At 41.0% G+C, this 22462-nt stretch overlaps 1 protein-coding gene across 1 annotated transcript; it reads left to right on the top strand.

Moving 5' to 3' along the window:
• Nucleotides 1–42: 42 nt before the first annotated feature.
• ARFGAP2 (ADP ribosylation factor GTPase activating protein 2) lies at nucleotides 43–22323 on the top strand. The gene is made up of 16 exons (XM_060763550.2): nucleotides 43–157; nucleotides 4236–4354; nucleotides 7583–7655; nucleotides 7938–8069; nucleotides 8160–8240; nucleotides 9299–9404; nucleotides 10326–10382; nucleotides 11541–11593; nucleotides 13703–13839; nucleotides 14616–14747; nucleotides 16322–16450; nucleotides 16541–16675; nucleotides 17355–17481; nucleotides 17574–17664; nucleotides 19191–19309; nucleotides 20447–22323. The coding sequence occupies exons 1-16, from the start codon at nucleotides 86–88 to the stop codon at nucleotides 20465–20467; spliced, it is 1584 nt and encodes a 527-aa protein (XP_060619533.2). The 5' UTR covers nucleotides 43–85; the 3' UTR covers nucleotides 20468–22323.
• Nucleotides 22324–22462: the final 139 nt, after the last annotated feature.

Raw genomic sequence — 22462 nt, 5'->3', positions numbered from 1 at the left:
CCCGTTGCTGGGAACGCCCCGCGCGCGGATTGGCTCCTGGCGGTGACCCGTCGCCGGCCGCGGTGGCTGCTGGGAGGAAGAAAACATGGCGGACGGGCCCAGCAAGACGGAAGTTCAGACACTGTTCAAGCGGCTGAGGGCATTGCCGCCCAACAAGGTATTTCGAGAGAGGGGTGAAGGCTGAAGGGTCGTTTTTGCGGGGCGGAGGCCTCTCTTGCCTCCCTTCTTGGGGTGGTTAGGACAGCCCTTTAGAGCGTGACATTGTGGGCAGGTTTAAGGCAAATAAAAGAGCCGGCCTATGAGTTGGGAAGGATCGTCGGTCAGTGGGGCGGCACAGCATCTCTCTCTCTCATAGTGCCCGGGTTTATATTCTCGCAGTTTCTCTCATTTTGAAAGGCTTTGTAGTATTAGGTCTCTTCCAAACAGCTGTATAAAATCTCACATCTGCTTTGAACTGGATTATATGGCAGTGTGGACTCAGATAAGCCAGTTCAAAGCAGAAGTCATGCTCCCCCTCTGTTCTGCCTTGGTTAGACCACACCTGGAATATTGTGTCCAGTTCTGGGAACCACAATTGAAGACAAAGGAGATATGGCAGGAAAAACGAAATGCAAAGATACAGAATGGGGGACGCCAGGATTGAGAGCAGTATGTGTTAAAAAGATATTGGGGTCCTCATGGACAACAAGTTAAACATGAGCCAACAATGTGATGTGGCGGCAAAAAAAGCCAATGGGATTTTGGCCTGCATCAATAGGAGCATAGTGCCTAGATCTAGGGAAGCCATGCTACCCCTCTATTCCGCCTTGGTTAGACCACACCTGGAATATTGTGTCCAATTCTGGGCACCACAATTGAAGAGAGATGTTGACAAGCTGGAATGTGTCCAGAGGAAGGCGATTAAAATGATCAAGGGTCTGGAGAACAAGCCCTATGAAGAGCGGCTTAAAGAGCTGGGCATGTTTAACCTGAAGAAGAGAAGGCTGAGAGGAGATATGATAGCCATGTATAAATATGTGAGAGGGGGCCACAGGGAGGAGGAAGCAAGCTTGTTTTCTGCTTCGCTGGAGACTAGGACTCGAAACAATGGCTTCAAACTACAAGAAAGGAGATTCCATCTGAACATGAGGAAGAACTTCCTGACTGTGAGAGCCGTTCAGCAGTGGAACTCTCTGCCCCGGAGTGTGGTGGAGGCTCCTTCTTTGGAGGTTTTTAAACCTGGTCATCTGTCAGGGGTGCTTTGAATACAATTTTCCTGCTTCTTGGCAGGGGGTTGGACTGGATGGCCCATGAGGTCTCTTCCAACTCTATGATTCTATGATATTGTGTGTGGATTATTTGCCTTGATATTCTGGGTTATATGGCTGTGTGGAAGAGCCCTCAGCCCTCAGCTAAATAATAATAATAATAATAATAATAATAATAATAGTAATAATAAACTTTATTTATACCCCACCACCATCTCCCCAAAGGGGACTTGGAGCGGCTTACATGAGGCCAAGCCCAGCGATAGATTACAGCAACATAAAATATAAACTACAAAATAACATCACAATAAAATAAATAAACCAATCAAGTAAAATAAACTGTACAAAATAACATAAGGAAAAGTAAAACACAGTGGGCGGGCCAAAAGCACGACATAAAATGATAAAACTCTGGATGAGATAGCAATGAAAAAGTACATTTGTGGAGGTGGGACAGTAAAAACATGGGATGGATGGTAGCCTGAATTTGCACTGCTCCAGAGCTTCTGGAGTGCGTCTGCCCTGTAGGATAAATGCAGTTTGATACTGCTGTGACTCACTGCTATAGAACCTTGGGATTTGTCGTTCAATGAGGCAAAATAACTCTTTGGGGTCTTCCACATCCCAATATTCTAGGAAATAAAGTCAGGAAATCTCACATTTGGATTTGTGGACTCAGATAACCCAGTTCAAAGCCTATATTGTGGGATTTTCTGCCTTGATATTCTGGGATATTAGGGCTATGTGGAAGGGCCCTTTGTCAGAAAAGGCTAAAGAGCTTTTTGAAACTACAACTCCCATGATTGCATAGCATTGAGTCATGACAGCTAAAGTGGTGTCAATTGCCTAACTATGGAGGCAACCACGGAATACAAATGAATACACAACAACAGACAGGAAACAACCAGGTCCAGCTAACACCTCCCATCAAAGTTTTCCCCTAGGCAGGAAGCAGCCAGGCTTTGAAGCTACAAGGTCATTCAATGCTAATCAAGGTGGCCAATTGCAACATTCACACAGTGTGTGGAATTCTTTCACCCTGGACATCCTACCTCACTTGCCTAACTTCCAAGAGACCTCATAACCTCTGCGGAAGCCTTCCATAGATGTGGAGAGAATGCTTCTGAAACAGCGCGGAAAACTCACAACACTCCAACAAGTATATGGACCCCCAGTGCAAGGCTTTCAGCTCCCTTAAGAGTCCCATCAGGCCTAATACAGGTTGAATATACCCCATAAAAGATATTTTGAATTTTTTTGGGGGGAGGGGGATGTTCAGTAACCAGTATTTGTATGTACTTACTGGATTTCTTCACTTCTAAGATTCACTTTTCCCCCCATATAAAATGGAAAAACAGGGGCTGTTTTTTTTCCTGTTGGTACTGGAATTAGTGTCCATCTTACAATTGATGGCATCTAGGAATCAACGAAATACATTATATAACAAATTATCTTGAAGATAAGATCCAGGCCTAAGCCCAGATTCATTGATGTGCCATATATCTCTTAAATACATGGTCTGTATTTTTCACAATATTTTAATTATTATGTGAATAGAAAAAAAGGTGGTGTGCACTGAGCCACCAAAAAGCAAAGGAATCACTGAGGGCCCTTCCACACAGCTCTATATCCCAGAATATCAAGGCAGAAAATCCCACATCATCTGAATGTGGGCTCAGATAACCCAGTTCAAAGAAGATATTGTGGGATTTTCTGCCTTGATATTCTGGGATATAGAGCTTTGTGGAAGGGCCCTATCTCAGTCACCCATCTAGACAGTTTTGATTTGGTAGTACAGGCAGTCCCCAAGTTATGAACAAGATGGGTAGATTTGTTCTTAAGTTAAATTTGTTTATAAGTCGGAAGAGGTACAATTTAAAGTGTATCTCCAGCCATATTTCATATGTATGAGCAAGCTTTGGATTGGGAAGTGTTAATGCCCCTATGGTGTTTGTTTTGCTGTCTGTGCCCCCTGTTCAGAACATTCCTCCCTACTTTCAGCCTCTGTGATAATTGGATTTTGAAAAATTTGGCTTTTTAGGGAAACAATGTAGATGAATGTGAATGAATTGTTTATTGTACCAGCCATAGGCCATGACATCAAATAATATACAACTTTTAAAAGTACAATAAGCAATTTCCACTATAAACATTAAAACTTATTCCTTATACTGACTCTTTAAAATTATATTAGCAGTGATATGATAACAATAACAAATGTCTGATTTGTATCATCCCAGACTATCTCAATTGGTGAGAAAGCTTCTGTGGAGACACATTTTCTCTATATTTCAGATTTTGGAATTCCAGATAAGGAATGCTCAGCCTGTTGTAGGAAAAAAGTAGGAGAAACAAACCAGAGTTTTGAAAACCTGGCCTGGTGGATTAGCCAGGCCTATCTCATTCTCATCATCAATAACCAGATTCTGATCATCATTCTCTGGTTTGCCCTTCTCTGTGAACAGTGGATGGCCTCCTTTCTCTCTGTCTCTCCAATCTAATTCTCTTTTAGGTTGCCTCTCTTCTCCACATATCTGCCCAACTAATCTCTTACATTTTCCCTATTCCATCTGTGTGGTCACTGCAGTACAGTGCAAATGTGTCAAGGTATCAGCTTTCAGGTTGCTGGCGAGATCTTGGCAGCCTGGGAGCGACTGCTCTTGTTAAAGCTTGGGGGCTTCTGAATTAATCTAGAACAGAAACAAAAAGCAATATGGCTATCTTTATATCAGCAAGTTGCAAAACAAAACAAAAGGAAGGCAAACTGTTAAGTGTTGCTCCATACTGGTAAGCTCCTGGATAGAGAAAAAAATATTTGAATGATTGATCCAGCCCTCCTGGCTAATGAGAACGTTTTATAGAATGCTGTGAGGATAGAGGATACTGGGTTAGATAAGTTAGTATACACACATTGTGCTATGTACATTCCCCCTGCTCTCTTGGTACTACATTGCTATCTTGTAAGCCTTTCTTTTTTTTTTCTTGTAGTCCTGCTTTGACTGCGGCGCAAAGAACCCAAGCTGGGCCAGTGTTACATATGGAGTGTTTCTCTGTATCGACTGTTCTGGAGTTCATCGGTCTCTCGGTGTGCATCTCAGCTTTATCCGGTGAGTGCTGGTTTTCTGGAAGGATGACTTGTATCAGGCATAGGGCTCTCTTTCACCTCTTCAACTTGGGACAGATTGTTGCCATGCTTTATAATAATAAATAATAAAAACTTTATTTGTAACCTGCCCTGTCTCCCCGAGGGGACTCACAGCAGTTTCCAACAGAAAAATGGCAAATGTTCAATGCCAAAGATGAACAATAACCAATAAACAACCAAACTAAAACCAATAAACAAAACAATATAAGAACTTATGACAACAAAACAAGATATTCCAATAGTTAAATTGAACATAATCCAAATCAGTCAAACATACACCCACATAATAAGGATCTAATAAAACTGAAATAATTTAAAATTATTAAATAAGTACTGCAGCTCAACAAGCCAGGGTAGGTCAGCCTGTTTCCAGTTGAACATATAATACATGATGTTCTATTCCTCCTCCTCTCCATAAGCACATAATTGTGTTTTCAGTTTTTTTAAACAAGAGGAAGGTGGAGGACATTTTTACCTCTTTGGGGAGAGAGATCCAGAAGCAGGAGGTGATAATGGAGGAAGCCCCCTCTCTCGTTCCCACCAGCTGCACTTGAAATGGGGGTGGGACCAAGAGCAGGGCCTCCTCTGCAGACTGCAGTGCCTGAGCCGGATTGGGCCCAAACCATTTAGGACTTTATATGTAATAACCAGCACTTTGTATTTAGGCCAGAAGTGGACCGGCAGCCAGTGGAGCTGCCGTAACAGGGGAGTGGTTCTCTCCGTATACAGTGCTCCAGTTAGTAACCTGGCTGTCAATCTCTAGACTAGTAGAAGCTTCTGAACTATTCTCAGCCCCACGTAGAGAGCGTTGCAGTAGTCCACAAGGGATGTGATTAAGGCATAGACTACCATGGCCAAGTCTGGGGTTTCAAGGTACGGGTGTGGCTGGCGCGCAAGTTTTAATGGGGTTCCAAGTCAGCAGTGAATCCAGGATCACCCTCAACTTGCAAACCTCTCTCTTCAAGGCTGTAACCCTATACCCTGATCTGCTTTCTGGCTGACCAGGAGTACCTCTGTTGGCTGACTTAGTTAGCCAGGATGAGCAAGGGTCTAGAGAACAAGTGGTTGCCTTCATTTACTGTATGTCTCCAGCATTTTGTCTGATTGTAACTGAATTGATTTTACATGTTTTCTGAAGTCTTTTGCCCATTTTAACATGTTTGGTCAGTTCATCTTTGAGGAACATAACAATAGCAAAATCCTCCTCATATCCTAATTTTGATATAGGATTCATAGTAAATACACATTTGTTATACCAAAATCCTTCTTGATTATGATGTAAAAAAGGGGGATGGTTAAATGTTGGTTTTTGCCATTAGAGGAATAGAGAACAAAGTTTACTAGGAGGAACTTAAGTTTGTGAGCTCTACCTGAGCTTGAGAATCACCAATCAGAGTCCAATAAAAAGACATTCAATTAAATTTAGGACATTTATTGCATGCTAAAATCTGTTTCTTGTCCAAAACATGCCTTGATTCAGTAGAATTTTTAAAAAGAATATGAAACGTTTTGGCTTCAGTAACATCATTTATTTTGTTTTACGTTATAGATAATGCCTTACATGTTTCTACCTGTACAAAACTTAGAATGTCATGACATAACTATTACAGTTATTAGGAAAATAATCTTCCTTACTTCTGTTTGGAGACAGTAACTGATGTTGCAGTAGTTGTAGCCACTAACTGATAAATTTATTCTGCATCAAAAGTATGGAGCTGTAGCTAGTGTCTGTTTTCCCTGATTTTTCTCCTTACATTTTTTCTAAGCTGAATAACCCTGACTTGATCTTTCCACATAAGGAACTGAATCAATCTCTTGATCCTTTTGCTTGTCCTTTTTTATATCTATTTACTTGTTTCGTTTCACTATTTTGTTGGAGATTGAAAGCTAGCACTTAGTGTCCCAGAAGTAGGTCAGATAAAGATGGTAAGAGTACCTGCACTGTTTCTACTTAACTCTACTCCTTGATCTTGTAGCATAATCTCTTTAACCCTTAAATTTCTTCTCTATTTAAAATGCTCACAGCTTTAATAAATAGAAGTGAAATTCTGTGTTTGAATTGAATCATGTAAATAGAAGACCTTTATCCTCTTGAGACTTAAGGCATTTTGGATTTGTATAAACCTCTTCTCATTGCTAGATCATGTGACAGAAATGTGAAAATTTAAAAAAAGATTGATTTCTAGGTGTCTTACAGTAGATTGGACCATATCGAGATAAATGGAATCTTGAGATGAGGGCAAATATCATGGGTGACAGAGAACCAATTTCTTGTGCCTCTGAATTCTTGGACTTAAATAAATGTGCAAGGCAAGGCCACAACATTTTCAGCAGGAACTCGGGTTCTCTGAAGGTTCTGTCCTATTTCTCCATTCTACACCAGAAAACAACTCCCATGAACTAGAGGTAGGGCAACAGTGGAGGCAGCACAAAGTCCTGACTTCCATTCTTCAGGGTCTCCTGCTTCTGGTGAACCTGCTCATTTGTCCTGCAAGGGACAAGCAGAAGCACTGGAGCTGCTTCCTCAAAGGCAAACATGGGTGGCTGGCATGCTCTCAGAGGGAAGGTAGCCCAAAGAATGGCAACTGACACTTGGTTCCATCTCCCCTGGTGTCCTATACAATTTCATTAATAGAGACTTGAGCATTTGGTTTTTTTCTTATCTGTGTGGGGTTATCAATTATCAAACCAAACTCCTGTGGATACTAAGAGCCCAATATAATTACGTTAATTATGTTCTTATTGAAATATAGACAGTAGATTTAAACAAAACTTGCAAGAACATGTATAAGAAGTTGATATGAAGTAGCTGTCAACAACCCTAGGGTCTATGCTGTATTACTGAGAGTGAAATGCTTTTCAGTAAGTGCTGAAGAATATAATGTATTATTTAACAAACAGCTTTCATGTTTGTTGATATGTATGAATTTACCCATCTAGAAATTTGTAGCTCTTTTGGGGCTTTGCCATATCTCTTTTTAGTAGTTTGGCATTTGATCTTTTATGGTAGAGAAGAAAGTTTGTGATCCAAGATAGCTAGGCATATTTAAATAATAGGTTCATCCATGTGTTGCCTAATGTGAACACTTTAGTAGCTAAATAACAGTCTTTACAACACCTTGAATTCAAGACGAAACAAATATTTGACTCTGATCTGAAACCATGATTTCAACTTTTCTTCTCTTGTCAGATCTACAGAGCTTGATTCCAGTTGGACCTGGTTTCAGCTGAGATGTATGCAAGTGGGAAGTAATGCTAATGCGGTAAGGAGCCATTTGAAGTTGTTCTTTGATTACAGGCTTGGACTTTTGGGGCATGTACTTTTTTGAAGGATGCCATGATTGGGGGAGATGTTGGTATTGTGTTCTTGAAAAAGTACCCCAAAAGCTGTCGATCTATAAAGTGAAACAAGTTGATGAATTCCAATGAAATGCTAAATTATTGCAGCTACATGACTGGAATTGGGTTCTTTAGTTGCAAGGAATTTGTTCACTTCTTTGACTAATTTTTTAAAGCTAAAATTGCATTTCCTCCCCTTTGCCCAGATTGCTTTTTTCCGCCAGCATGGTTGCACCACCACAGATGCCAGTGCCAAGTACAATAGCCGTGCATCTCAGACGTACCGAGAGAAGATCCGGCAGCTGGCAAGTGCTGCCATGGCCAAGTATGGGAATGATGTAAGTGCAGATGAGGCAGTTTCTCCTTAGAATGGAAGAAGGATCATGTTGCTTGCTGTAAATTCATTGGGTCATCTTCTCCTGTTTCAGCTTCTAATTGATGGGCTGAGTGGAACTCCAGGCCACTCCCCTGAAAAGAGTGATGCTGATTTCTTTCTAGAACATACACAGGTAAGAGGCATCAGGTTGGAGATTCGCTTTCTTTCAGGGTTTCTTGATCGCTTATCTGGGAGCATTGCATAAAACTATGAATTGATTATTATTTTTTTTAAAAAAACTGGTTTTTGTTGTTCAAAATCAGTTTGAATAATTAATCTTGTATGGGTCTGGCATATTTATTAGGTTTGCTCTCCAAAAGTTGTGGACTTAATTGACATATATGAAGTTGTGCCACATTGAGTCAGAATGGTGGTCTGTTTTGCTCAGTGGTTTGCTGGCGTGTCTCAGGCAGAGTTGCTATTTCAAGAATCTGTCTGAAGACATTGGGTGCTGAATGCTCACAAAATCTATGCTTTTCCATGTAACTTCCCATATTATATAGTCATCCTTTATAGTAGTAGAAGCAAAGCAGATGATTGTTCTCCCCCCCCCCCCCCCCCCCCGGTCGTGCTTGTAAGTTTCCAAGACGTCTCTGCATGGCCAGAAAAGCTGTGTAATCTTACACATTTAGCTGTAACGTGTATATAGACCTCATACTCAATGTGCAAAGATCTAGGAATCTGGGTATGATATTTGTTGCAGGGCTTAGGAGCTTGCACACATCCATACTTGTGAAGAGGCACAGGGCAGTAATGTGTTTTTTGTCTGGAATGCTTCCTCTGTGGGATAGAAACAAGATTCTGTTTTGACCCCTCAGCTGGAATCCCCATTAATTTAAGTGGCACTTCTCGGTAAATATTTATAGAACAGTATTGCTAGTCCCAGGGGCCTTGTCATGGGAGTATAACTGTGCAGCTGTTAACCATCCAGGGAATACTACTGGATTTAAAGAACCCTGTATATACAGTGTGGTGGCCTCCCCTATTTCTCAGGAGCTATGTTGTGATTGCTTTGGAGCATATAAAGGACATTGATGATAATTGCTAGCTCCTTGTTTACTTCATTTTAAATTAGTACCTCATTAAGCCAGGATTTATAATAACCCTATTGCTCCTTTGGGTTGTGATCTAATTATGATGGTTTATCAACATTATTGATTCTTCCTGAACGTTGGCTCATTTTCTTTTAAGGCTTGTAACACATGGGACGTGACTGAGATAGGCCAGGGCATGACAGAAGCTTCACTGGAGCTGGAGAAAGTATCTAAACCACCTGAAAGCAGTGAGGAAACCCCACGTGAGTATCTTTACTGAAAGCAAATGCTTAGCTTTTCTTTGCACTTCATCTCCCTAGGCGTGGGTGGAAACAGGCTTGAGTCGGAAATGGATGGTGATTAAAACTTTGACGTAGTATGATTAAAGGAGAAAAGGAAATTGCTTTATTGACTGATGCATGCCATAGCATCTCCCCAGGAATTTTTAACATTCTGATGGGAATTTGTTTTTTATTAAAAATGAGGGTTATTATTACAAGTCAATTGTTTTGTCAATATGACTTCCAGTGTTTTCTGAATGGTGGTATTGTTAGAGATGAACAATATACCTAGAACACCAGTTTCAAGAGGGAAAAAGAGGCTGGGACCTCTAATAGAGAGATGGGCAACTGCATGTGAACTAGGGCCATTTCCTGCCCTGACTCCCCATGAGCTGCACCCCCATCCACCAAAATACCTCAGTTTTCCTCTCTTGCCTCCAAAATGGGGGAGGGAACAACAACTTTGCCACTTGTTGTAGCTATATTGTACTGGAAACCAGAAAAATGGAGGCATTTGTGGAATTTGGAGTTGGATTCTTTTTTTTAGCACAATCAAGTCACTTCTGGTGTGAAAGAATTAGCTGTCTTCAAGGATATTGCCCAGGGAAGGCCCAGATGGTTGATGATTTACTATCTTTGTGCAAGGCTTTTCTCATGTCCCTGCACGGGGAAGTGGAGCTGACAGAGGGATCTCATCCCACTCTCCGCAGATTTGAACCGCTGACTTATTGGTCAGCAGTCCTGCCGGCACAAGGGTTCAATCCATTGCGCTACCGGGGGCTCCACGAAGCCCATGGAATTCTTATTCCACACTTTGCTCTAGTGATTCTAAAATGCAATTACAAGTATCCAAGGAACTGTAGCTTCCATTTTAAAAAACATACTTGCATATTTTTATTGCAGAGTCTGATCATGGTCCTTCTATTGATTTACTGAGCACTTCTCCCAAGGGGCCTCTTGGTAAGTATTTTTTAAATCAGAAGTGCCTCACCATTCAACTTCATCAGGTAGTTTCCATTAACAATGCTACTTAATTTAAAGATGCTGTATAGGATAATCAGCATTTCTGATATCAACTTTATCTGATTCTTCTGGCACTGTAGGTGGATTTAAGCCATTAGGCTTTCTTTGCAGAACTATAGAATCATAGTATGGGAAGGAATTCAAAGATCCCATAGCCAGAATCATTGGAAAAGCAAGAAATCAATAGCTACAGCTTCCCCACCTTCAGAAACTTTCAAAAAGGAGAGTCTGTCCCTATCCATGCCGTTCTGTTTTTAAATTAAATAGCTCACACCATTCGGCCCTTTTTTCTTTGAGCTTGAGGAAAGAGTATGCATTTAAAGGTTTAAATTTAGTATCCAATATATGCATGTCTTTTTTCCCTTCAGACGCATCCATGTGTCTGTCTTGACAAGGGGCTGCTCCTGCCAGAGGTAACTGGCTAACAGCTTACACTGGCTACTTGTGGTGCCTTTGCCTTCCCTTTCTGAAGTTCTGTGCTACAGCCCAGTGTTTGCCTGTTTTTATTCCAAATGAGAAGGAAGTTGCTATATGTATCCTCACCAGTGAGATTGGGAATACATCCTGCTCTCTTTACACTTTTGCAGTCAGCTAGTTGGAAGTACGTGGCTAAAGTTGGGAGGCCCTTAACCTGATAGCTGCTTTAGTTCTCTGCAGTTGCTGGGAAATCTCCCAGAAAACAGCTCTACAGTGTTGCTCTATTGTTGGACTCTTCTCACGGACAGATCCAATGCCCCCAAACTCTGAATTCCAACACAGCCATTTTTACTGTAGGGCCTGTTATTTCTTGGGCAATGAAGTCTCTTTTCTAAACTGTATTATCTGAAGCACAGCTTCGTGGCATGACCTTTTGTGCTGTTTCTTGACCAGGAGAAAAGGCCCAAGAGGAGATTACTCTGGCATTGCATGGTGTGGCCTGTCAGGCTGGGTGTGCATTCCTGCGCTTTGCTGCTGGGTACATTAACCATGCATATGGCACACTAGCAGCCCCTGTGCAGTACAACTTTTAAACTATTGCTGCAGGCGTCAGTACTAACAGCAGCTTATCTATTGCTGTTTTGTAACCCTGCTCATTCTTCATTATTCTTGTTGCAGAAATAAAACCTTCCCTCATTGGAAAGAAGAAGCCTGGGGCTACAAAGAAAGGGGTATGTCCCCTAAAGGGGGTTTCTCTCTTACTGCAAGCATCCACTTTTTCCTCATGGGAGTTTTGCTTCTTGGTCCATTCACAGCTCAGTGATTCTTTGGTGTCACACTTTGCCATTGCATTCCAGTGAAAATTTCATATCCTATTTTATCATCTTTATGTCTTCTGTATTCTGCATATACCTTCTGTAAGTCTATACAGCACTTAAAGATGTAATGGAGAACAATGTCATCATTTAGGCAATGGTCACAGCACCCGGTTTGTAAAGTTTATAAAATATTGGAAAATAGAAAAAAAAATTATTTATTTACCCTATTTATACCCTGCCTTCCTCTACCCTGAAGGGGACTCAAGGTGGCTTACATATAGGCAATTATTCAATGCCTTAAAACATATACAATTCCAGTAACATTAAAATTAAAATTATATTAATACATATTAAGCATTTAAAAAACATTACATTCAATATAAATCACGCCATTCATAATTGTAGTCCAAAGACATTCCGTAGTCATTGCACATATCTGTTATTGCACTATACTATTCTCCAAAAGCCTGATCCCAAAGCCAAGTTTTTACAAAGTACTGGATATAACAGCGAATCATATTTATTTAAACGTATTTTGACATGATTTCTAGACTTGAGGCATTAGACTGCTTATGACTTAGCCTGTACCACTTAATGCCAGCTCAAACAAGTTTCATCCCAGAAATGCAGAGACTCTAACCTCCAAAGACATTGTTAACACTTATTCCTCTTTGCTTTTTGCTGAGTTTTGGTGACTTAGCAAAAAGCAAAGTGGAAAAAAGCCCTCATAGCCACAGTGGATAGGCTAGGAGAGTGCCACTTAAAGTGGGGGTCTCTAGACTGGTGCCAGTCCCTAGCAAATTTTCAGGAAATAAAAAATAAATAGCTGCCAAGGGCAAAAATATGGTGTCAGTCAATGGTGCAATGGGAAAAAACAACCACTGGGCTTGGAGGTGTTTTGAAATACATCTAGATTCCATTAACAGAGATAAAGCTCAGTCCAGTGTACAAAAAGCTCCAACTTGGAATAATAATTGAGGATCAAGAGAATCAACCAACAGCAGAGCCTGCAAATGATCAATTCAGGTTGAGTGCCTTTTTGAGATGGGCAGAATTTGACTCATCATTTGATATTCTTTATTACAGTATAATTTTGGATCTGAATTACAGTATAATTTTGGATTTCTCAACAGAGAATTGTTCACTTAATGGCTATTATAAATGTCTGAACTGACAAAATGTCAGATTTCTTACCAGACTCTGATGGTAAGAAACATGTCTAGCTGTCTCTGAAAATCAAATCCGTCTGTTTCAAGTTTATTGAATATAGGGTCACTTAAGAGCTGTGAGCCTCTTATCTGGAAAAGGCAGATCCAGAGAATTGTTGGCCTCGTGGTCTGTCCAGGATCACTGTTTCATTCTTGCCTGGATTTCATTACAGTTGACCGTGACTGCTGTTCGCCTTTCAAATAAACTGGTTTTCTAGGATTTTTTTTTTGCAAAATTTGTTCAGAGGGGTTTTGCTATTGCTGTTTTCGTAGTATGTGACTTTCTTAAGGTTGTCCAGAGAGACTTGAATTATTAAATGGGATTCAAACTCTGGTATCCCAGAGTCCCAGACCGTCACTCAGATCACTAGACCACACAGTGGATCTATTGTTTCCCATGACAAAATAATAATAATAATTAATTTCTATTCTGCTCTATCTCCCCAAAGGGACTCAGGGCGGATATAAAGAAGTGAGATTGGGAAACCTGGTATGTGTCAAGGCAAACACTCAACATTTCAAGTATTCATATCCCTTCTTCCAGTATAGCAGGCAAGGGAACAGTGAAACCTCAATTTAGCAGTCCTTATGATGTAATACAATTATCACTTGTTCTTTCCTTCCTTTTCAAGAAGCAGTGAGTTACTCAAATGGATCAGGAAATGGCTAAATAAACAAACTCTAGATTGGGTTCTTCGAAGAGGCCCCTAGCACAGCTTCCTTTTAAGATACCCTTGTAACTCTGGTGCGATGATTTTAATGACTCAAGAGGTTTGGGGAGTCCTGATTATGCTTCTTGTTCTTCTTCTTCCAGCTGGGTGCCAAAAAAGGCCTTGGAGCACAAAAAGTGAGCAGCCAGAGTTTCACTGAAATTGAACGGCAAGCACAGGTGGCTGAGAAACTGAAGGAGCAGCAGGCTGCGGAGTACAAGAAGCAAGCAGAGGAATCCTTGTGAGTGGAAACTACCTGTAACAACTTAAAAGAAAGAGAAATTGGTCTATTTATTAACCTGACGAGCTGCTGCTTTGAAGAAGGCGAAAATAAAAGGGTTCTCAACCTTAGTCTGAGCATTTTTAAATGGCTAGTTCTTTGCACAGATATGTCATGATACCGCACAGTTTCTTTTACAGTTGGCCCTCTTCAATTTTGTGTTTTACTTTGGTTGATTTAATTCATTAGTCTCTCTAGGAATCTCCCAACACAACTCTATGGTAAGCGTTGGGTAGAAATTGACCTGTTGTTGCATTGAAAGTGATACACATACATAATGACACAGGAAGAAATTCCTAGAGGAAATCTTTCAGGTCCTCCAGTGTGATTCTGTGGTCAACTTCTGATGGAACTCAGAGGCTTAAATACCACTTATATCAGTAAATACATCAGTAATTATAATAATCATGATTAATTATTAATCAGGGGTTTATATCATGTTTTATGTAAATTTGTTTATGTAAATTTACATTGCCATTTTTATATGCTTATGCACTTTATTGTATTTTGTGTATTTACTACACTACTGAGTGCTTTTGTAAGCTACCCGAGCCCCCTTTGGGAGATGGTAGCATAATAATAATAATAATAATAATAATAATAATAATAGTTATTATTATTATATAAACCTCTTAAAAGTGCAAACCTCAGAATTTGAGATATTGAGAATAAGGTGTACGTATCATAGAGAAAGTCCATCTGAACTCCATGGCTAATGGATATTGCTGCCCTTTCAGAGTGGCCTCCATGAGACTGGCGTATCAGGAGCTGCAGATTGATCGGAAAAAGGAGGAGAAGAAACTTCAAAACCTGGAAGGGAAGAAGCGTGAGCAGGCAGAGCGGCTGGGCATGGGCTTGGTGTCCAGGAGGTACTTGCTGTTCTTAAAGAACAAGAGGAGGGTGCATGTTGCAGCTGTTTTTCTCCTGTCTCAATACATATGACTATTGTAGTTTAGAAAACCATGCTGAGGGAACACAAGTCTATTCTGTTAACTGTGAGTTGTGGAAAGTGAGCCTTGTTTTGGAGAATATGATCTGTATCACTGCCCCAGTCTTTCCAAAGGAGTCTGTCTTACTACATCAGAGCCCCTTTATTACATTCTATAGGATTAGAGTCCTATAGAATGTAATAAATCCAGATGTATTAGAAGAATATGCAGTACTGTCATAGCTACCATGCAGAAAATTTAGAGGGCTTCTTCATGATATACAGTACATGTGTCAAACTCAAGGGCTTTGGGCCAGATCCGTGTCATTTTAGATTCTGGATTACAACTCCTGTATTCCTCATCATTAGACATCATGACTAGAACTGAGGGGAGTTGGGATACAGTAACATTTGGGAGGCTGTAGTTTGTTCTGTTTAGTCAGGGTGGGGGTGAATATAGATAAGCCATAAGCTGCTCCAAGTCCCCTTGAAGAAATGGAGCATTGTTGAGATTGGCTTGATACAGTTTTACAGTGTTTTTATATTTTGCCATTTTCACTTGTTTTAATTAGATTGTTTGTTATATTTTGTTATGTTTTTAACTGTGTTTCAGCTGGTAAATTTTGCTGTATGTTGGGCTTGGTCCCCATGTAAGCTGCCCCGAGTCCCTTCAGGGAGATGGTGGCGGGGTATAAAAATAGTTGTTGTTGTTGTTGCTGTTATGGATTGGGGTACAAATAAAGTTTTTTATTATTATTATTTGTGAATATGATGTCTGACTTGCAATTCTCATCATCTCCAGTCCATATGGGGATAATGGAGTAGTTATTTAGTAACATCTGGGGCCCAAATTGCGCACTGGCCACTATGGTAAAAAAGTATACTTGTCCCTCTGTATTCAGATTTTCTGTCCATAGATTCATTGTCCCTTTGAAGGCATTGTCCCTTTGATGTGGCCCTCGATAAAATTGAGTGTTTGACATCCTTGAGAATAGGGTTAATAATGACAAAGCTTTCCATACTACAGTCAGAATCCTATATATGTTTGTGCTATGATCTCTATGAGCTGGCCTAGGTCAAGGCACACTCCATAAAAAACAGTGTAGTAGCCTTACTGAAGCCAAGCAGTTCTGTTTAATGCCAGAACAGCTTTCAACTTTATGCTTTTACTTGGTGCCTGCCATGTTGGAGTCTTTAAAGGAAAGTGAGGTATAAGGATAATAAATCTAGTCCCTTTTGTAGCAAACTGGTGCTAGTGTTGAGGAGGAAGTATCCATTGATGAGTGCTGTTTTAATTGAATTTTTAAGTTGTCATTTAATATGTCTATACATTTTTTCAACTGTATTTTAAATTGTGTTTTATTTTATCTTCTGTTTTTGGCACTTGGGCCATGTGTAAGCTGCCCCGAGTCCCTTCAGGGAGACGGTGGCTGGCTATAAGAATAAAGTTATTATTATTATATATGGAGTTCTACTCGACATTTATTTGGTGCTGCTTCCCCACTCCCTCCCCAGCTCCATTTCTCACTCTGTCCTCTCTGAGATGCAAGTGATAGAACAAGAAACGCCAGTAACTGCAAAGTCCACACGGTCCCAGCTAGATCTCTTTGAAGACACCGGAAGCTTCACATCTGGACCACCAAAGTAAGACAGCTTTGTAGGCAACTCCTTTGGTCTTGCTTCATCCTTCTTCATGTGGCTTGCATAAATCCCCCTCTCTTCTTTGTTCTCCAGGTACAAGGATAATCCCTTTTCATTGGGCGATGCCTTCAGCTCACAGTGGGAGACAGATAACTCCTCTTGGGGGATGGACAAAGGGGAAGAGGAGGCAGACATTGCCATCTCCAGCATCCGGCCCATTGGTGACAGGTAGAGTGCATGAGATACAGTCACCTTTACTTCTAGAGAGTCCTTACAGGCATGTGGTGTCACTGTTCAATCAGCGGTTGAACGTAAACCACCCCTTTATGCTTCACAGTGCATCTGTTCTGAGCACTGTCCAAATAACAAAAGGAGTCAAAACACTTGTAAAATGGAGAAAAAATAAATAATTTGTTGAACTAAATATTTGAATTTCTAGGGGATAGAATGAATGTGCTGTTGTTGACTTAAGACAAGAATTGTTCTTTAAACCAGACTACTTTTGAGACTGTGGGTCCCATTATCCCCAGCCAGCATGCCTATTATTGTGGTGGTTGTAGTCCCAATTCATCAAAGAAGTGGTTCTCAACCTGTGGGTCCCCAGATGTTTTGGCCTTCAACTCCCAGAAATCCTAACAGTTGGTAAACTGACTGGGATTTCTGGGAGTTGTAGGCCAAAACACCTGGGGACCCACAGGTTGAGAACCATTGATCTAAAGTGTCCTAGATTGGAAAGGCTGGTTGATGAACAAGTATATGGCCTGTCTCTTAGCAGAGAAGATGGTTTGACATAATTCAATTTGTCATAGTTGTGGCTGTATTTGTCTGTATCAAGCAGGGCACAAGGCATGTTCTTTACTGTTGTACTGAATGCTCTTTAGTGTCTCCTCCCTTGTCTTCTGCTCAGACCCATTAACAGAAGAGAGACAGAGAGCAAGATATCGGTAGTGGAGTCCAATGAAGCTCGGCAGAAGTTTGCAGGGGCCAAAGCCATCTCATCTGATATGTTCTTTGGACGGGAAGCTGATGCTGAGGTTAGTTCTGTGTGATTCCTCTATCCTTTAGTCTCCTTCAAGCCATCTCCAAAACAGTTTCCTGTACCTTGCATTTTTTTCTGGTTTTCCAGTATGAAGCCAGATCTCGACTCCAGCAACTTTCAGGCAGCAACGCCATCAGTTCAGCTGATCTCTTTGGTGAATCTGAGACAGTGAACTCAGGTAGGTCAGCAAACAGTCTGAGAGAAGTGTTCATTGGGAGCCCTGTGTTGGGGGACAGTAGCCAAGGGACTAGCACAGTCCTTCTACCAATGCTGTGGGAAGCTAGGTGGTTTTGACAACTCCTTTCATTTGCCTCTTGGTATGGAAGATTGAGTTAAATTGAACTTGGGGTTATGAAATGTTGTGAATAAATCTGAACACAGGTGTGCAGGTGGTGGGCTAGGTTTTTGTAAGAAATGCTACTTCTTAATCTAGTGCAGTTGTCTGATATGATCCTGTCATCATTATTTTCCTATAGACATTGAGGTCTGCTGGAGGGGTCCTTCTCTGTGTCCTATCAGTCAGGACAATGTGCTGGTGGGAAGAGAAGGCCGCCTCTGCTGTAGCATCAGTTGTGAAATGCCTCATCTTAAGGCTCAATTGGTGCTAACGTTGCTGTCATTCCAGCACCAAGTGAAAACATGGTTAATAATAACAACAATAATAACAATAACTATTATTATTATTATTATTATTATTATTATTATTATTATTTAATGCCTGCCTCTCCTTTCAGCTTGAGGTGGGGCACAGCAGTTTGCTCAATGTTTTGGGGCCTAATTAATTGCTTTTGTGCACATGCACACATAGTAAACTACTATAGCTCATTTTCTGTTTTCTTTTAACTTATTAAATTGTTTGATATGATTTAATAATAATAATAATAATAATACTTTATTTATACCCTGCCATCATCTCCCCAAGGGGACTCGGGGCGGCTTACATGAGGCCAAGCCCAACAACACATCAGTAAAACAACAAAGCAGCAAACAAATAAAACAGAACAAATAATATAACTAACATATAATCAGTAACACAAAAAAATTTAAAACACCATGGCCGTGCCAGATGTAATAGATTAAAAATTTAAAAACAAACACTGGGCGTGAACAGAGGTAGGGTATATCTAAGCAGGGGTTTTAAAAGGGTAATGTAGGGAGATCAACCCAACAGGTAGATAGTCCTTCTGAGGACATTTGGCAGCGATTTGGTCAGAACAGGGCATTGTTTCCTTTATTCAGAGAAGGCACACTGGAACAGCCGCATTTTCAGGCTCCTCCTAAAGAATGCCAATTTGGGGGCTTGTCTGATATCCTTGGGGAGTGAGTTCCAGAGTTCGGGGGGCCACCATAGAGAAGGCCCTCTCCCTCGTCCCCACCAATCATGCCTGCGAAGGGGGCAGGAGTGAGAGCGAGAGCAGGGCCTCTCCAGATGATCGAAGAGATCACGTGGGTTCGTAAACAGAGATGTGGTCACACAGGTAGGCAGGTAAGAACCTGCACCTTGAAGTGGGACCAGAAAATGAACAGCAGCCAATTGTTGTTTACATTGTTTAAAAAATGTGTTGTGAGACAAAGGGCTATGCTGCTTCTGATAGGGTATCCCATGTTTACATTGGTCAAGTTGATTTTATTGTATGTTGTCCTGAGATCTTTAGATGTCAGGCAAGATTCTAACAGTTTAATGAAAATAAATAATTTTAATAGGTGGTGTGTCAATTGGAAATGTACTGCCTGCTGCTGATATTGCCCAGTTCAAGCAAGGGGTGAAATCCGTCGCTGGCAAGATGGCTGTTCTGGCCAATGGTGTGATGAATTCTCTCCAGGTGAGATATGGGGAAATAGTACGTATGTGCAGTGTAAGAATGGCAAGTGGGTTTATATAATGTACTCCACTGAACATGTATTGTCCAATGTCACAGTGCTGGAATCACCATGTGAGTTCTACAGATTTTCTTTTGTTCAAATGTTAGCAGCTTACAACATACATATATACTTAAATTAAAGAAACAGATGTTTTCCTGGGTATTTAACAGAAACTTTAGTACCAGAGGCAGAAAGAATATGGAAAGAATGGGGATAGGATCTACACAAAAAGAAGAACAATTCAATGTGCTTCAGTAACTATTTTATTAAAACAAATAATATCTATATGTGAAAAAAATCAATGTCTGAAGAACTTTAAAGTGAGTTAAGATTTAAAAGGACCATGTAGAAAAATGGAAAAAGTGGGAAATCACCAAAGAAATTCAGAAGACTAGCTTATATGTATAGAGAGTAAGTCAGAAAATCTAAAGCACAGAATGACGTCAGAATTGCTAAATATGTTAAAAACAATTAAAATGTCTTTTTTGGCTATGTCCACAGCTGAGGGGAAAAACAAGGAAATGGTAGGGCCACTATGTGGAGAAGATGGCAAAATGCTAATAGGAAAACAGTGCTACACCTGGGGGAAGCGGAAAAGACAGTACAAGAGGGAAACACAACATAGAATAGACAAAGAGATTTATTTATTTTGTGTCAAAAGCTACTCTGAATGAATTCAAGCCTAGAGCCAGTTGATCTACATCCAAGATTATTAAAAGTATTGGCAGAAGTAATCTCAGATCCTCTGACAATAACATTTGAGAATTCTTGAAGAGCAGGAGAAGTCCCAGTAGCCTGGAGGAAGTTAGATGTTGTGCCCATCTTCCACATGGAATGCCATGACTACTAAAAGTCAACATTGGTTTCTTCAATCATGTCAGGCTTCTTTCTTTCCTGCATAATGCTGAAAGTTCAAAGGGCCGTTAGAACTCATCTCGATGGACTTAATTTTTTCATACCTGGAAATGTATCTCTTGGCATGATATTCAGCTGATTGTTTTTGGACTGGATTTAGTGTGCACACACCTAGACGGCTTCCAATTTGCTAAGCTTTCTTTCTTTTTTCTCCCCCAACTCCCCCTTTTCTTTATTTTAAGGATCGGTATGGTTCGTATTGATGACTCAGGGGAATGTGCATCTCATAGCTGCTGGTGAAACACCACTTGCACCTTGAGCTCACCTGGAAAAATCTCAACAGGATTACTTTTCAGCTGAGCATGATTGGGGGCTGCTTGAGAACAGAAGGAGAAATGGACATGGCTGGCATTTGCTCAAAACCTCTATGGACATTGTTTTGTAATAGACACAATATTCTTTCAAAATCCAGCTTCCAGTCAATGGAGTTCATGGGTCCTTCCAGAGAACATCCCTCTGGGCCACGGTGGAGCTACTCTTTGCGCTTTTAAACTGCTCCCTGGTTGCTGTTGGTGTAATGCATGTTGTGGAAGCAGGAGGTCGTCTTTAATACACTTCACACTTCTGCATGGGGAGAAAGGGCAGTAAGCAGTGCACTGCTGGGGAAGTCCCTAGCATCCAGGCTGTCCTCTAGAACAAGGGGAAGTTCCCACTTCTGCCTAAGATAATTCTTACGGCTTCTTTGAACTAATGTGACAGGCGTAGCCCTTTTGAGGACTATGACTTGAAAGACAAAACCTAAAACAAGCAGTAACGGGTCATGACATGTTTGAGCTTAGAAAATCCTCACAGTATTGTGCAACCATGGCAATGGCTGGAGAATTATACCCCACTACGGCACCACACCGCCATGGAAGGAGTCTCTTCAGTGGGAAGGAGGGGCGATCATCAGATGTGTCATTTCATGTAACCGACTGCTTTGCCTCATTGGTAGTTTCTGATTTTTTTTTTAGATCTTTTAAGGAAATGGAGAATGAAATGAGCGGGTTTATATCTCCCACTCTGCTCACTTGCACACTGTTCCCATCATGCAACCATTGCTTCTCTGCCCTCTCTGAATTTTGACTTGCCTGGATGTCACAGCCTTTCTGTGTGCTTGCGTGAGGAAGGGAAAGAAACGCTTCTCCTTTTCAAGATTGATTGCTGTCCCTTTGCTCCTTCTAACCTAGAATTCTGGGATTTTTCTCAAACCAGTTCCACTTCCATTAGTGAAAGAGGAGCTGAAGCAGGTTTAAAATTAGTGCCCCTTTCCATACTACAAGGCTGCTTTCCCACTTGGGGGGAAGTATTCTACCCCGAGAGCACCCTGTTGCGTCTGCATGCTTTATCCTATCTTAAAGTTGGTTATACTTTTCCACTGTAAGTGGAATATTCTCAATGCACTGGAGCACTAAGTCCATGTGAAACAGAGCTTGCTGTTGTAACCATTTTGCACTTAACATTGCATGATTCATGCAGTTGTGAGTTCATCTTGAAGCTTTCATCAGTCTGCTGTATTCCATGGAGTACGAAACCATGAAATGGGAGAGTGACCACTAGCAGTGCAGTGGAGCAATATCAGGGATTTCAGTAAGATCCCCTGGCTGGAGAAGGAAGTGAGCTTACAAGGGGGGCTTGACCTTTTTTTTTGAAGAAACGGCACGTTGCCCACTTTCATATTCACCAGTATTTGTTAGTGCAGTTGACTTCCTCTTATGCTTCCTAAGAAGGTAAATGTCTGCATGGATTTGCTGGAAATCTCTTAGGCTCCGCTCCACTTCTCAGTTTTTGCTCCCACAGTTCTGAAAAAGCACTGTTTGACTATTGCAAATTTGTCTTAAAGTACTTGCTCCTTTCCTGGGCAAAAGAGTTGCAGAACTTCAGTTTGGCCCATTGCTGTCTATTCTGAGATGGGAAGAGGGTTCTCTTCTTGGGCTTCATGTACTTTGAGTTAATGGTAGTATTAATGAGCTTTGTGTGGCCAGGGTTGGGCCTCTGCAGTGTGGGGGTCTGAAGGGGAGTGATGTAGGTTTCCCCCTCAACCCCTCAAGTGAATAAAATCAAATACCTGTGTGTTCAATCACTGTGGCTGTTCATTTCTTCCTATGTAGTTCTGAAAGCCATTCCTTGACTTATAGAAACAGGAACTTGATTTCCTATACATTAAGGATGGGTGAGCAAGTTAAAGGGAGGAGGACAAAGTTCACCATCTGGTAATA

Source organism: Anolis sagrei, chromosome 1 (genome assembly GCF_037176765.1).
Source record: "Anolis sagrei isolate rAnoSag1 chromosome 1, rAnoSag1.mat, whole genome shotgun sequence".
In the NCBI taxonomy this organism is placed as follows: Eukaryota; Metazoa; Chordata; class Lepidosauria; order Squamata; family Dactyloidae; genus Anolis; species Anolis sagrei.
This window is presented reverse-complemented; position numbering and strand designations above follow the sequence as displayed.